General features: G+C 58.1%; 1 protein-coding gene across 3 annotated transcripts in view; it reads right to left on the reverse strand.

The window, feature by feature from the left end:
• Positions 1 to 2,538: 2,538 nt before the first annotated feature.
• The window catches only part of PXDN (peroxidasin), a 74,725-nt gene continuing 64,695 nt past the window's right edge, over positions 2,539 to 12,568 (reverse strand). For all 3 annotated transcript variants that reach the window (XM_073896926.1, XM_073896925.1, XM_025867686.2), the window contains 6 exons: positions 12,424 to 12,558; positions 11,587 to 11,795; positions 8,228 to 8,348; positions 7,985 to 8,117; positions 5,470 to 5,583; positions 2,539 to 4,795 (listed from right to left, as the gene is read on the reverse strand). In XM_073896926.1, the coding sequence (XP_073753027.1) occupies positions 4,676 to 4,795; positions 5,470 to 5,583; positions 7,985 to 8,117; positions 8,228 to 8,348; positions 11,587 to 11,795; positions 12,424 to 12,558 (832 nt within the window). In that variant the 3' untranslated portion in view covers positions 2,539 to 4,675. The remainder of the gene's footprint in view (positions 4,796 to 5,469; positions 5,584 to 7,984; positions 8,118 to 8,227; positions 8,349 to 11,586; positions 11,796 to 12,423; positions 12,559 to 12,568) is intronic.

Raw genomic sequence — 12,568 nt, forward strand, 5'->3', positions numbered from 1 at the left:
ACGTTCTCAAAAGGCTCCGTGTGTCTGTCCTGATTTGTTTTGATTACGGAAGACAAAGCAACACGAAAATCTGTTTGCACGCTGGAAGGATGTGGATAACTTGAAAAGCATCTAACAATGTCGTCATGCGGCTCCAGAATTCAGGGCTTTTAGCCGAGGCTCAGTAACTGTCTGGGGGGACTCGGTTTTGGTAAACACTTTGAGAGTAACGTTTTCCATGCAGCTCATGATGATCAATGTTGGAAAAGGACAAAGAATAATGGAAATCAGATTCTGGTTCTTTCCGTTCCTCAAAGCTCTGAGACAAAAGGCACCTGAAGGAACCGTCCCAAACCGGAGTCATCACTGCAGACGACTTGGGACGTGAGCGGTTTCCTTCCCTCCGCGGTCCCACCAAACCAGCAGATGAAGCTATTCTTGGAAAACGTGGCTTCCTGGGCTTCCTGGGCTTCCTGGCAGAACAGCCCTCGACCAGCTGTCAGGAATCATAACGGAAAAAACATGACTTTACAACTTTACAATGACCGCATGAAGGCAGAGACATTTACGACAGGAGCTGAGGCCGGTGGGGACGCCTGTCTCTGCACAAGGAAACCGGACCCCAAAACAGCAGGTAGAAGCTGAGTTACTCTCAACAGATCCCACAAACATGAACATAGGCACCACTGATGTTTCCAAAACCTTCTAGATTCAAACATGTTACCCCACTGCCAAAGCCACACGGTTTGGGGCGGGAGGATGCTTGTCTCCCTAAATACAAATGACCTCGAACACACGACTTGAAGATCAAGCATAAAATGTGTGCTCAACTGCTGAAGAGCCAGAAGGCCAGTCACTATCTCTGTGATGTTGGAGAGCACCTGGCGGGCAGCATGGAGGACCGGGAAGGACTGGGAAGCGCCTGGGGCTGCCGCTCAGGCCCTCCGCTGGCGGCACCAAGGGCTGGGCTGGCACCACGTCCAGACTTCCCCACCTGCTCTCCACCCACAGGACAATGTCCCCAGCCGCAGGGGCCACGTCCCCCTGGCTGCAACCACAGGATGAGCCTACGCCCACCCAAGCACCCGATGTCGCCGCCCCGCCGATCCACCTCCCATCTCTGGGCCTCAACTGCAGGAAGGCAGGAGATGCTAAAACCAGAACAAAATGTGCAAATCAGATGACTTCCCGAAACTTCGAACCAACAGCAGATACATTTTTCTCTAAATACGAAATGCATTTAAAATGCATTTATTAAGTTCAAGGAACACGTGTGAAAATCTTTCTGGTGAATCACTTGGCAAATAAAACACAAGTATTTAGGTCATCTGGTGCATAATTCTGCACACAGGAAGCAGGTGTGAAGTGCTTTTAAAAAGGCAGTGAAATATTTCTATACCTTCTTCACAGTTTTTGCCAGTTTTACACGGTCAGTTTCACTTAAAGCAGGTAAATGGCGCCCATTCCCTGCACCCCCCCCATGCACAACGCCGGCTGGGGCTGCGCCTGTCTCTCATTGGTGGAGCTGCAGGTGATCCATGTGCATTGAACCGTTCCCGCGTCCGGTGCAACGGCTTGAGGCTTGAGGCTCCTCTAGCCTAGCGGATTCCACTGTGGACCCCACTCCCCCCCCGCTCCTCCCGCGAAAGGGGTCTCGGTGACGCCCACCACTGTGCCTGCTCAGAGCAGGAGCCAGGAGAGCTCCTCCCCCATCCACCCACCCCAGACCCACCGCCCATCCTTCCAGGGGCTGCTATCCCAGGTGAGGCCAGCATCCGGCACAGGTATGGTTGGGACAGGTGAGGCCGGCCCATGGCCAGGTGCGTTTGGCACAGGTGGGACCAGCACACGGCACAGGTGTTTGTCTCCAGTGAGGGACAGCAAGGCGAGGCGGCTCCAGAGCCTGGTCTCCACCAGCACCTCATCCAGAGTTTTGAGCGACCTTTGGCTGACACACAGTCTTGTTGCCACTCTCCCGGGACACATGCTCCCCAAGCTGCAGCTCATGGCAACCTTGAAGTCGTTGAGCTTAAATGGAATGGATAATCTCTTGATGTCATACAAACTATGTAGCACTACACGTATCCAAGAAGAGCCGGCTGAATTCCGGAATAGCTGAAAAGAGATGGCTGAGCTCCCCACGTCCCTGTGAGGGGAAGCTCATCGGTCGCTGCTGCACCACCCAGACTGACAGAACTCACCATCAAGAAGCAGACAACGGAGGGCCGCCGCTCCCGTAACTCGGCATGCTCATGAAAACTGCCCAAATTTTGAAGCAATCTGGCAATTTAAGAAACTCATTTAATTTTCCCTAGTATTTCAAATGTCCTTCTGGGTGAGGATTCTGTCAACAGTAGTAACTGCCCCCAGGCCCCGTGAAGATGCCCCAAATCCTTCCAGTTCTCCTTGAAGCAGCGTCCTCTCTCCCACCCACACCCAAAGCCCAGAGCAGGGACAGGGGTCCCCCGCGGCCCCGCGGCATGGTCCCTTGGAAGACCCTCCCATCCCTGGACCCCTCCCTGCCTCAGCGTGTATCAGCCGGGGCTACACAGTCCCTCTGACAAGGACATGTCCTTGTCCACAGCACGACGCGCCTGGAGGCAGGGGCAGCTCCCACAGGCCCCTGGGACCCCACTCTGAGACCCCGGCTCTCCAGGAGCTGCCTCTTCCCTATCTGCTGTCGGCCCCACGGGGCCAGCAAGTGGCCGACCCGACGATGGGCTTGACAGAAAGAAGAATGCCACTCTCCATCTGAAAACGTGGCCCATTTATTTGAATTGACGGCATCGTTACATAGTGCAAACGTTTCTTTGGTAATGAACTGATTACAATGAACACAGAAAGGCACTTGGCTGTTGGCAACAGTTAGAAAGTAAATAAATATGTACACTCGCTTCGCGTGGCCGCGACCGCCCCCCCCCCCCAGGCCGCGGGTCCCTCCGGGCCCTGCCTGCAGCTTGGACACCGCGTGTCAGATGAAACCGGGGACCCCGCAACATTCCGCTGCAGTTACAGACCCTCACCGTGAGTCGCAGACAGCCCCCCTCCCGCTGAGAGAACACGGTCCAAGCCACACGTTCTAACCCGTGTGTGTGCGCCTCTGTAGCAAAGCCACAGGGCCGCCCCCAGACACCAACCTCTCAGAAGGTGGGGTGCGCGGTCATCTTATACCTGAGCAACTTCCATAACCATCACGCTGTGCACACGGTTATCCACTCTCTCGTTGACAGAAATCGGTTCTAAGATTTGGTTATTAAATGTGACTTGATATCTCCAAAGAAGTCCCATGCCCGAGACACCAACTTGTGGTTACCATTCAACGTTCCAAGGACAAGAAGTCAAGCTGGCCATGTTTAAAGCCACTCTGGACACTCTCACAACTGGAGTGTTCACCCCACCCTGCGGGCATGGCAGCCTGGTCACAGAGACTGGCGTCTCCTGCTTCCAGAAGGATGCCCGCGCCAGGCCAGATCGGGCTCTGACCCTGCTCACCACATGCCTAACCACCAGGAGACCCGCCTTCCGGGCGCCGCGGTCATGGTCACCCCACAGCGCCCCACCCTGGACTCGCCAGCACAAACTGAGACCACCTGTGTCCTTGGGGGTCCTCTCCGGCAGGGCAGCGGCCCCGCGTCTGTGCTCAGCTCGGCGTCTGTGCTCAGCTCGGCGCCTGCACGCGGTGGGTGCTCGACCACATGCTTGCGGAACTGAGCTTGCATGTTCAGGGACACGCTTCTCAGGACACATCACTTCATATCCAGAACAAAATAGGAGGTTTCCGGTCGATTAAGAAGAGAGACCATGAGGTATGATAGTTGCCTTTCTCTGAATTCTAAGACAACTTTTGCATAGGGGAAGTGATTTTTCTACCATTCCTGGCACCTGAAACGGGCAAAAACGTCATGCATTTGAAAATACAAATGAGGTAAAGGGATCGATTTTGTTTCTTTAAGGCACTCACACGACCTGAAGGTAGGAAGTCCCTCCATGGGGAGAAGTCCTCGGCGCTCGGCCAGGAACAGAGCCCAGCGTGTGCCGCCGGCACGGGCACGGGCGCGGGCCTTCAGTAGGAACGGGCTTCACATTTGGTCCACGCCGGGCAGTGTCACGCAAGCCCTAGTGAAAACCAACCTGTTTCTGCATTTCTGCACGTGGCTTCATCTTACTCTCACGGGCGAGGTGCTGGAAGTCGCAGGCTAGCGGGCGCCCGAGCAGCAGGGCCGTCGCTCAGGGACGACATGCTAGCGCCCTCCGCCCAGACCGTCAGCCCAGCTCTCCTACAAGTCTGTCCATCAGCCACACACTGATCTTCCCTTTCCACCGTGGCGTGCGTCCTTCTGGTGGCTCTGGGACGCGCCCTTGCTGTGGGGGGCTCGTCTGCAAGCTCCAGGTGTCCGAACCAAGCGGGACTCACTTTCGGTCGAGAAGAAAACGGTGGTATCCAGGGAAGTGAATTTAGGAGCCTAAATGACTTAACTGTGCAATTTAATAGTAGCACCAATATTTCAATAAAAACATTAAATAAAAACCTGAGAATCTAACGTGAAGTTAGGACGCGTGTCCGTGGTTTCTCCTCTGTGAATGATCTGGTCTAAGCACCTGCCCTCCACTGAGACACAGGGGTCCCTCCCATCCGCACGCCCTGTGCCGGCTGTCAGTCTTGAGGACGCGGAGGGCCCCAAAGGCCTCGCTGAGCCTAAGGCTTCTTCCCCATGCCGTCTCTTGGGCAGACCGGGCAGCAGGCCCCACGGGCTCTCACGGGCACTGGGCAATCGGCAGGCTGGCAGGCCTCCACGAAGCAGGTGACCTGCCCATCCTGGGGGAGAGAGGTGCCAGGACCCGTCAGTTCCCGGGGTACGCAGCCTGTGCATCACTCCCCTGCCTGTCTGCCCTTCCAATCCCTGTGCCGGTCTGAGCTCTTTGGTGCAGTTTGTAATCAAGGGCTGATTCTCCCGCTGATTAACAGCTGCAGCCACACTGCACCTCTTCCGGAAAGTTCCCACCCCCACCCCAACTGTCCACCCACCCTGAAGAGAGCCCAGGACCACGGGCTCAGCACAGCCCCCTGGCCCTGCACCTGGGACCCCAGGATCACGTCCGGGATGTCCACCAGAAGTAGGGAGAGGCTGCAGGGGACCGTGCTGTCCCCACTCTGCTCTGTCATTCCCAAACAGGACAACCACCAGGGACCCTGGAGCTCCCTTCCCATCCCCGGGCCAGGAAACACATCCCCTTCCTGAAGCTCCGGCCTGGACACAGGGGCCACCACGGCCACCACAGCACCTCGGTCCACTTTCTCTGGAGACCGAGAATCACCTGGCAGGCCCACCCTCCCAGCTGGTGCAAACACCCTGAGGCTGCCAGGGTCCGTGGTGTGCAGGCCCACCCTTAACAGAGCTCTGGGGAAAGAGCCCCTGACTTCCGAGTGTGGCCACCCGCCTCAGAGTGCAGTTAGTCCCCCCAGTTCCCACGGCAGAGCCCCACACTCACTCGGCACTCGCAGACGGAGCATGCGTCTCGCTTCCACTTGGCGCCATTGGCGTGAGGCTCCCCGTCTGCATCTGTGCAGTCCGACGTGCTGAGCCGGGACTCCAGTCTCTTTATCTGCAGCAAAGCAAAAATGTGCACTGCTCACTGGAAGTGACGGTCTCAGCTCTGGAAGCGCACCCGTACCTCCGCTTGGGATGGTGACACCTCAGGCTCATCAGGGACGCTTCGGGTTCCAAGACCTAAGCCTCAGCCCTGCGTCACGGGGCACAGACTGCAGCCTACGGCAGCTCCAGGGAAAGAACAGAAGCCCGGGGGGGATTGGACGAGAGGCTCCTACGCGACCGTGCGAGTGGGAACCACCCAGACAAGAACATCCTGCAGGTAGACTCCTGGATGCCCTGACCGGCCACCAGCCCCAGCCGCGGGTGGCACCCCTCCTCCATCCCTTCTGCTGGGGGCCGACACGGATGGTGGCCAGACGTGCTTGTCTCTGCACCATGGAGGGTCCAGCAGCCCCCAAAACTCCCAGCTCATCTATTGGTCCTCGAGTGGGGTTCCCGTCACAGGCACCGAATCTCCTGACCCCACGGAGGAGAACGGACACAACCGGGTGAGACCGCCTAAGGAAGCGTCAGCAGCGGGGGCATCTGCTCTGATAGAGGACGGAGCGCCAAGAAGGGATTCGACATGCAGACCTGCCGCGCGCTGCTGGCCATTAAACGTCCTCCATCTACTCCCTGTGACAGCGTGCCGTTCACCGCACGGCCTCCAAGCTGCACAAGACCACGCGGTCTTCGTGGTCCAGGTCACCTGGGCTCGCACACTCTGCATCTGCGCGGCCTGCAGCCCGGTGACCTGAGCTTTGCCGCCCAGGGCGTGGGCGCCCAGGTCTGCAGGTCGGGTGCGGCTCTGGAGGGAGGCCGCCTCCTGCACTCAGGCCCTTGCTAGCGTCCTGATCTTGACACCCCCAGGCCTCTGAGCTGTCTTCCCACTCCTGAGGGCAAGGAGCGTCCCTGAGGCCGCGGGAGCGGCAGCACGGGCCGGGCGGAGCTGCTGGGGACGCTGGGGGGCTCTCCTTGGTGATCGCTGACCGAACCGTGGTATAAAGCCGCAAGAAGCAAGGACAAACCTCGCCTGGCGTCTCCCTGGGAGGCGACTGGGATAGAAGCAGCTCTGTGTGACCCGGACGCGGCCGCGCAAAGTCAGAGAAATGCCCGCAAACGTCCCACCATCTCCACCCGCGTTTCCCAAGACCTGGCGCCCTGCCCGTCGAGCAGCCCTGCCCTGAAATGCGGGGGTGCACAGGGGAAGGGGATGCATGCTGGGGTTGTTTGGTCCTGCAGCTGGAAGAAGCCAGAGTCACACGTGCTGGTGGGCACCGGGGGCGCGGGGCCCTGGTGGGCTGGGGGCAGCCGGCTGTGTCCCCCCTCCTGCCTCTGCTCGCACTGACCCATCTGCACAGTGCGACCTCTCCCCCCTGCACACTCCGTGGTCACTGGTCCAGCCTGCCGGTCCGGAGCGACCATCTCCAGGACTCAGCACCCACCAGCCCCGGGCTGAGCCTCCGGTACGCCCTGTGCCCGTCACAGCCTGGCTGTGTCTCTCTGGCTGTGGGCGACGGTCGAGGGGCTTCTCTCCTGATGCCACAGCCCTGCCCTCTGACCGGTGCCAGGCGTCCCCCCCTGCCCTGTCTCCAGTCTCTGTCACACACCTGGAGGCTGTCAGGTGAGATCGCAGCTCACGCTAAGCTGCACATCCAGCCGTGAGAGCACGGGCACATGACTGGGAGAGACAACCCCATGTCCTCCACGCCCGAGGACTGAGGACCCCACATGTAGCAATGGAGTCCTGCTACCAGAGCACCACTCATAGGCCCATCTCCAGAAGTTTCCACAGCATCAGACATTTATGCCAACAGGACCGTCCGATCTGCACACTGACTTTTAACCTGGGACCTCAGTCTCCACTGGAGCACACATAGAGCTCACTGAGGACGGGATGCAGAAAAGCGGACAGGAGGAAGCTCCCGGGCGGGGGAAGGCAGACCAGTCATTTTCTGCAAAACCCTACAGGTCCTCGGAGAAGAGCCCAGTGTGGAGACCCTTGGTGGGCGCCCTTCCCCACATCCAGGGGGACCTGACCACAAAATGCCTGCTGACCCCTCCCTGGGGTCAAGGATTAGACCGACATTCCTAAAGAGGTGGCTTTGGAACAGGACCTGAGGTCTGAATTCTCCTTCATGCCCCCTCCCGACCTAGGATCTCTGTGGCCGCTCCAGGGACCCCACCCGCTCCCCAGTGGCACCTGAGGGCAGCCCACAGGGAGAGCTCCCCGGCCACCAGGAAACCGGAGGGCAGCCCCATGTGCCGGGCCGGGGACAGGCCACAAAAGAAGAGCCACTCAGACAGGAGGCTCCGGATTGGGGAGCTGGTGCAGATTTCACACCTGCAGGGTCTCGGGAGTGAGAACACCGCCTGTGACTCGGGACGGGATGTGCAGAGACAGGGACAGTTACCTGTTCTCTGAGGTCTGTGATGGTCTTTTGCATCTCCAGAACAAAGTCCTTGAAGTCATTCATCCCCGGTACTTGAGAGCGCTCATGGGAGGGGGCCGTGGCATTGCCCGGATGCTTTCTGTGTTTCCCGATGCTGCACGGCGGGGGGGAAGGAGGAGAAGCCGCCAACACACCTCAGCATGTCACATGTGGCCACAAGCACCCCCCCCAGCACCCCGCACCCCTCCCCGGAGCTGGCCGTACCTCGGTGTCCCCCCGGGGCCTGCTTCCCCGGTGGGCTCATCCTCTTGGTAGCTGAACCCCAGAGACCGCCTGCCTCGGAAATGGTGCGAAAACGCGTTGAACTGTCCCCTGGTCCTGCAGTCTGAAATGAGCGTACGGGTGTTAGACGTTGGCTCTGCTCAGGGGATGGCAAGCACATCCTGAGAAACGTCACTGAGCCTTCACAGCACGTCTATGGTGCAAAGCAGGGCCTCATGGCGGGCCTCCTCCCTCCACGGCCAAGACGGCTGCTGGACCGCATACTCCTGGTCCGGGAGCCCCCAAAGCCACCCGGACTCCCCACCGACAGCCAGGACAGCCTCCTCCTCCATATTTGCGCCACAGCCCCCGGCCTCTCAACCTCGAGCTGGCTTCCCACCACCACTGGGGAGGACTCAGGCCAGGGCATCACCTTCCTCTGCGGCCCGCCCGGGCGCTGTGCGCTCGGGAGCACCGTCCACACACCCCTGCTCCCTCGTCCCGCCTCCAGGCCCTGCTCCTCCTCAGCTCCCTCCTGCCCATCCCACAAACACCCTGTTTCACTCTGTGCCCCATCTGCCCAGGACATGCCTGGCCGGGAATGGCAAAGGCAACACCTGGCCCTTCCCAAACCCTGGAGTGTGCAGAGCAGTGGTGGAAATCCCCGGGAAGAGAAAGTACATGAGAAATAGGCTGGTCTCCTTCCCCTGCTCCCCCTCGTTTCTCCCAGTCTGGTGGGCCCGTGACCGCCGCCGGAGAGCAAAGGCAGGGACCTAAAGCGCACGTCTGTGCGCAGGACAGAGTCCACAGGCAACTCCTCCAGGCGTTCTGCGATTTACTCCAGCAGCTAAGCATTCAGCTTCCCACTCGAACCTGGACCCATTGCCCGAAATTCCAACCCTGAGGCAGTCTCACCGTGTAAATGCGCCGGACCCAGGAGGCCCCGCGGTCATGCGGTGTGGGGGACCCCCGACACCAAAGCGTCACCACCCCAGCGGGGTTCGTGGCTCACAGCCCACGTGCCCCTCGGGGTTGCAGTAGGAGCTCACTTCGAAGACAAACGGCCTGTGCTTTCCACACCCAGAAACACGCCCATTCTCACAGCCGCCCCCACTGGGCAAATGCGAATTTACGTTCCAAGCAGATAACCCGTGTCCAGGTCACCAGTGAGGAGCCGCATCGCGCACCTCCTGAGCCTGCCCCAGGAGAACGCAGCCTGCCCACGGAGCGCCAGCACGCCGGAGGCACAACCTGGGTCTAATCCGAGAAAACTGGCTGCAGAGTTCACAGCGGGTCCAGAGGAAGCGGACCCAGCACCTGCTGCGGAAAGTGGGGGCCAAGGGGTGTGGCATGCAATCCCCCCATGGGAAGTACCCGGAGTGCGTCTGCACTCACCTCCCCAAGTTTGCCCATACACGCACTTTCTTCGGGAGGAGAGCAGTCTGCACCTTCCTCGGCTCGTTTAGGAAAAATGTGATGTACTCCCTTACAAACACACACATCCCTGTACACACGGACGCACATATGCACACATCCACATCCACATGCGTGCACACGTGTGCCCATACAGACTCCTGTAAATGGGGAGAGAGAACAGTAATACAGGACAAAACTTTAAGAACTGATGAATCTGACGAAGTACAGGAATTCTTTGCAGTATTTTAAAATTGATGCAATTATTTCAAAGCTGGGTGTGTGCATTTGTGTGCACATGTGTGCAAGTGCCTCAGCAATCCCCACAAAAGGGCAATTTCTAACTTTGGTAAAAGAAAAAGAAACCGAGCACCCAGGTGTCCTTTCTCAGGGCTCTCCTGTGTGCGCGCCTCCCGCTTGGGTCTCCAAACGCACTGACGGGACACTGCGGTGAGCTCAAGTGAGCTGCTCCCTTATTATTTTTTAAGTGGAGTGGAAAGTAAACAGCAACCGATATTTGGTCCTGCCAAACCTTAATTCTTTTTCTTTCTGCCGTATTTCAGACGTGGCTTTTGACCTATGATGGAAGACAAAGCTTCCGAAGCATCCTTGAACCTGGCCCGCTCAGGACCTGGAGGAAACGTGTCCAGGGGAAGGTAAGTCGGAAAGGCCTCAGCAGGTGCACAGAGGGGAGAGGGTCCCAATGATGACACCTGGCTCTGAGTCTCTGTCTCTCCCAGGACTCTGGCTTTTCCAAGAGAAAACAACAGAAAACCCTGCTCAGCCCCCATCTAAGCAGTGAGGGGGGGCCTGGTGGCACCATCAGGACGTGAAGTTTTGTATCCGAGAAGAACCGGCCTTTCCCAGGGGCTTTCAAAGAGCAGTTCCCTGAAGGTGCGAGGACCACTCTCTGCCACACTCACAGATGCAAGTTGAGCTGGACAAACCAGCAAGGATATTTTTTTAAAAAGCTTTAAAAAAAACCCAAAACAAGTTTCCCTTAGATGTAAGAGTGAGAATGTAAATGTTTTGGGACGTGGGGTGTGCAGTAAACGGAGCTCTAATCTTCATGTGAATCCTCTTATAATATCACATGTGTGTTCAGCACCTGCACGTGTACACGCCCCGCATATTCACCTAGAAAGGCCAGCCAGGCAGAGGCAGCCACACGAGCAGATCAGCACAACCACCCGCACGCAGGCGGGCGCAGAGGAAGAACAGCGCTGACCAACCAACCCCGATTCTAACGCTCACGGACATGACAGCCGATTAAAAGCAATGACCAGGGAGGACGAGAGCCCGACCAGAACTGTTTCCTCCGGGAGAGGAGGCAGAAGAAGGACAGCTCTAGTCTCCTGGCCGCAGAAGAGCAGGGTCCACGGGCGGCTCCAAACACGCCCCAGCTTCATCCTCCCCAGGTCTCTGATTGCAGTTTGAATAAAGCCAAAATTATGTTCAAAATAGGAAATGAAAATCACGTGAGCCACAGCAGGATTTGTGAATTCAAGGGAGCCTGGGGGTGAGGACGGCGGCCCCAGGCCTCCACACGGACGGCAGGCCCACCTCGAGACCTTTGACAACACGCTCCAGAGACGTGTGTAATCACAGGCCTTTGGAACACTCAGCGTACTGAGTTCGGTGAGTAGTCTGCGTCATGTGTCATCCGCGGGCACCAACATGCGACACTCATCCAACACACGAGTACTCGTATTAGACACAGGTTAGGTTGTAAAGAAAAAGCAGAAGCCTGACTGATTATGCTTATTCCTGCCTCCTGTGTGCGGCACTCGGCACTGAGTTCCTTCAGCGAACAGCACGGTGTAAGGACCAGCTCCTCACGATTGCAGCCCAGGCTCCGCTGCATCCCCGCATGGCCACCCCCGGAGTTGGGACGACACACCCCTGGGACTTGTACCCCGGCACGTGCGGCAGGGCCCCGGGACGCGCACCTTCACAGCAGTCCTGCCACACGCGCAGGTCCACCCTGGGGACTTCGTCACAGCTGCCGTACCCGTGGGGGAACTCCGCCACGCGGAACACGTCCCTCTGCACACGCGTGATGTTGTCGGCGTTGTCACACAGGATTCTGGCCAGGGACGTCTGCTTGATCTGGGTCAGCTGCGCCGGGGAGAACACCCCCGGGTTTTCATACCATAACCTGTGCTTCCCCAGAACGAAAGAAGAGCAAACACAGGGAGGTGAATCCACACATTCCCCAACCAGCTCTGCCGACAGGACGGACACCACTGGTGTCAACTGGGTGTCACTTACGGTGGGACTCAGCTTTCTGACTCAAGGAACAAAACAAAAAACCTGGACTAAAATTGGCAGAGGGTCAGCTGCTCTGAGAAGCCGGCAGAGGCCACTGTTAGAAACCACGGCGTGGCGCAGCCCCGTGGACGCACGGGGGCTTCCCTGTGTTAAACTACACTGATGACACCACATTAAACCTGACACTTTGCAGTCTTGCCAGAAGTTCAAATTCCTCCAAACTCCCACAGTGGCTGAACCCTGTGAATTGTCTGTTCCCAGAAACAGAAGTCTCCCAAGTGCAAGGACACAAAAGCACCTGAGAACAGGGTCATGTAAATCTCAGGCTGCGGCGGGAGGAAAGTCCCCACACCAGGGAGTTGATCACAAACACAGTGAGAGGCAAAGACACTCCTTCATTTTTCACCTGGACACAGACCTCCACCAACGGCTCATCTCCCCAAGTCCCCAGAAATGTGCATTTAAGAGTGGAGGTGGCTCCTGCTGTCACCCGTCTCCATGGCACGCGCATTCACCTGTCCCCATCTCTCAAGCGCTTGAACTGCGTGCTCAGCAGGCACATCAGGGTGGGCCCCAGTCGGCTGCCGGGGACCAAGTCTTCCACCATGAGGGCAGGGAATAAGTCAATGTTGAGTGGGGACCCATACAACCTGTAAAACA

The sequence above is a fragment of the Callorhinus ursinus genome, unplaced genomic scaffold (assembly GCF_003265705.2).
Source record: "Callorhinus ursinus isolate GAN/ISIS: 27379988/994484 unplaced genomic scaffold, GSC_fseal_2.0 scaffold10, whole genome shotgun sequence".
NCBI lineage: Eukaryota > Metazoa > Chordata > Mammalia > Carnivora > Otariidae > Callorhinus > Callorhinus ursinus.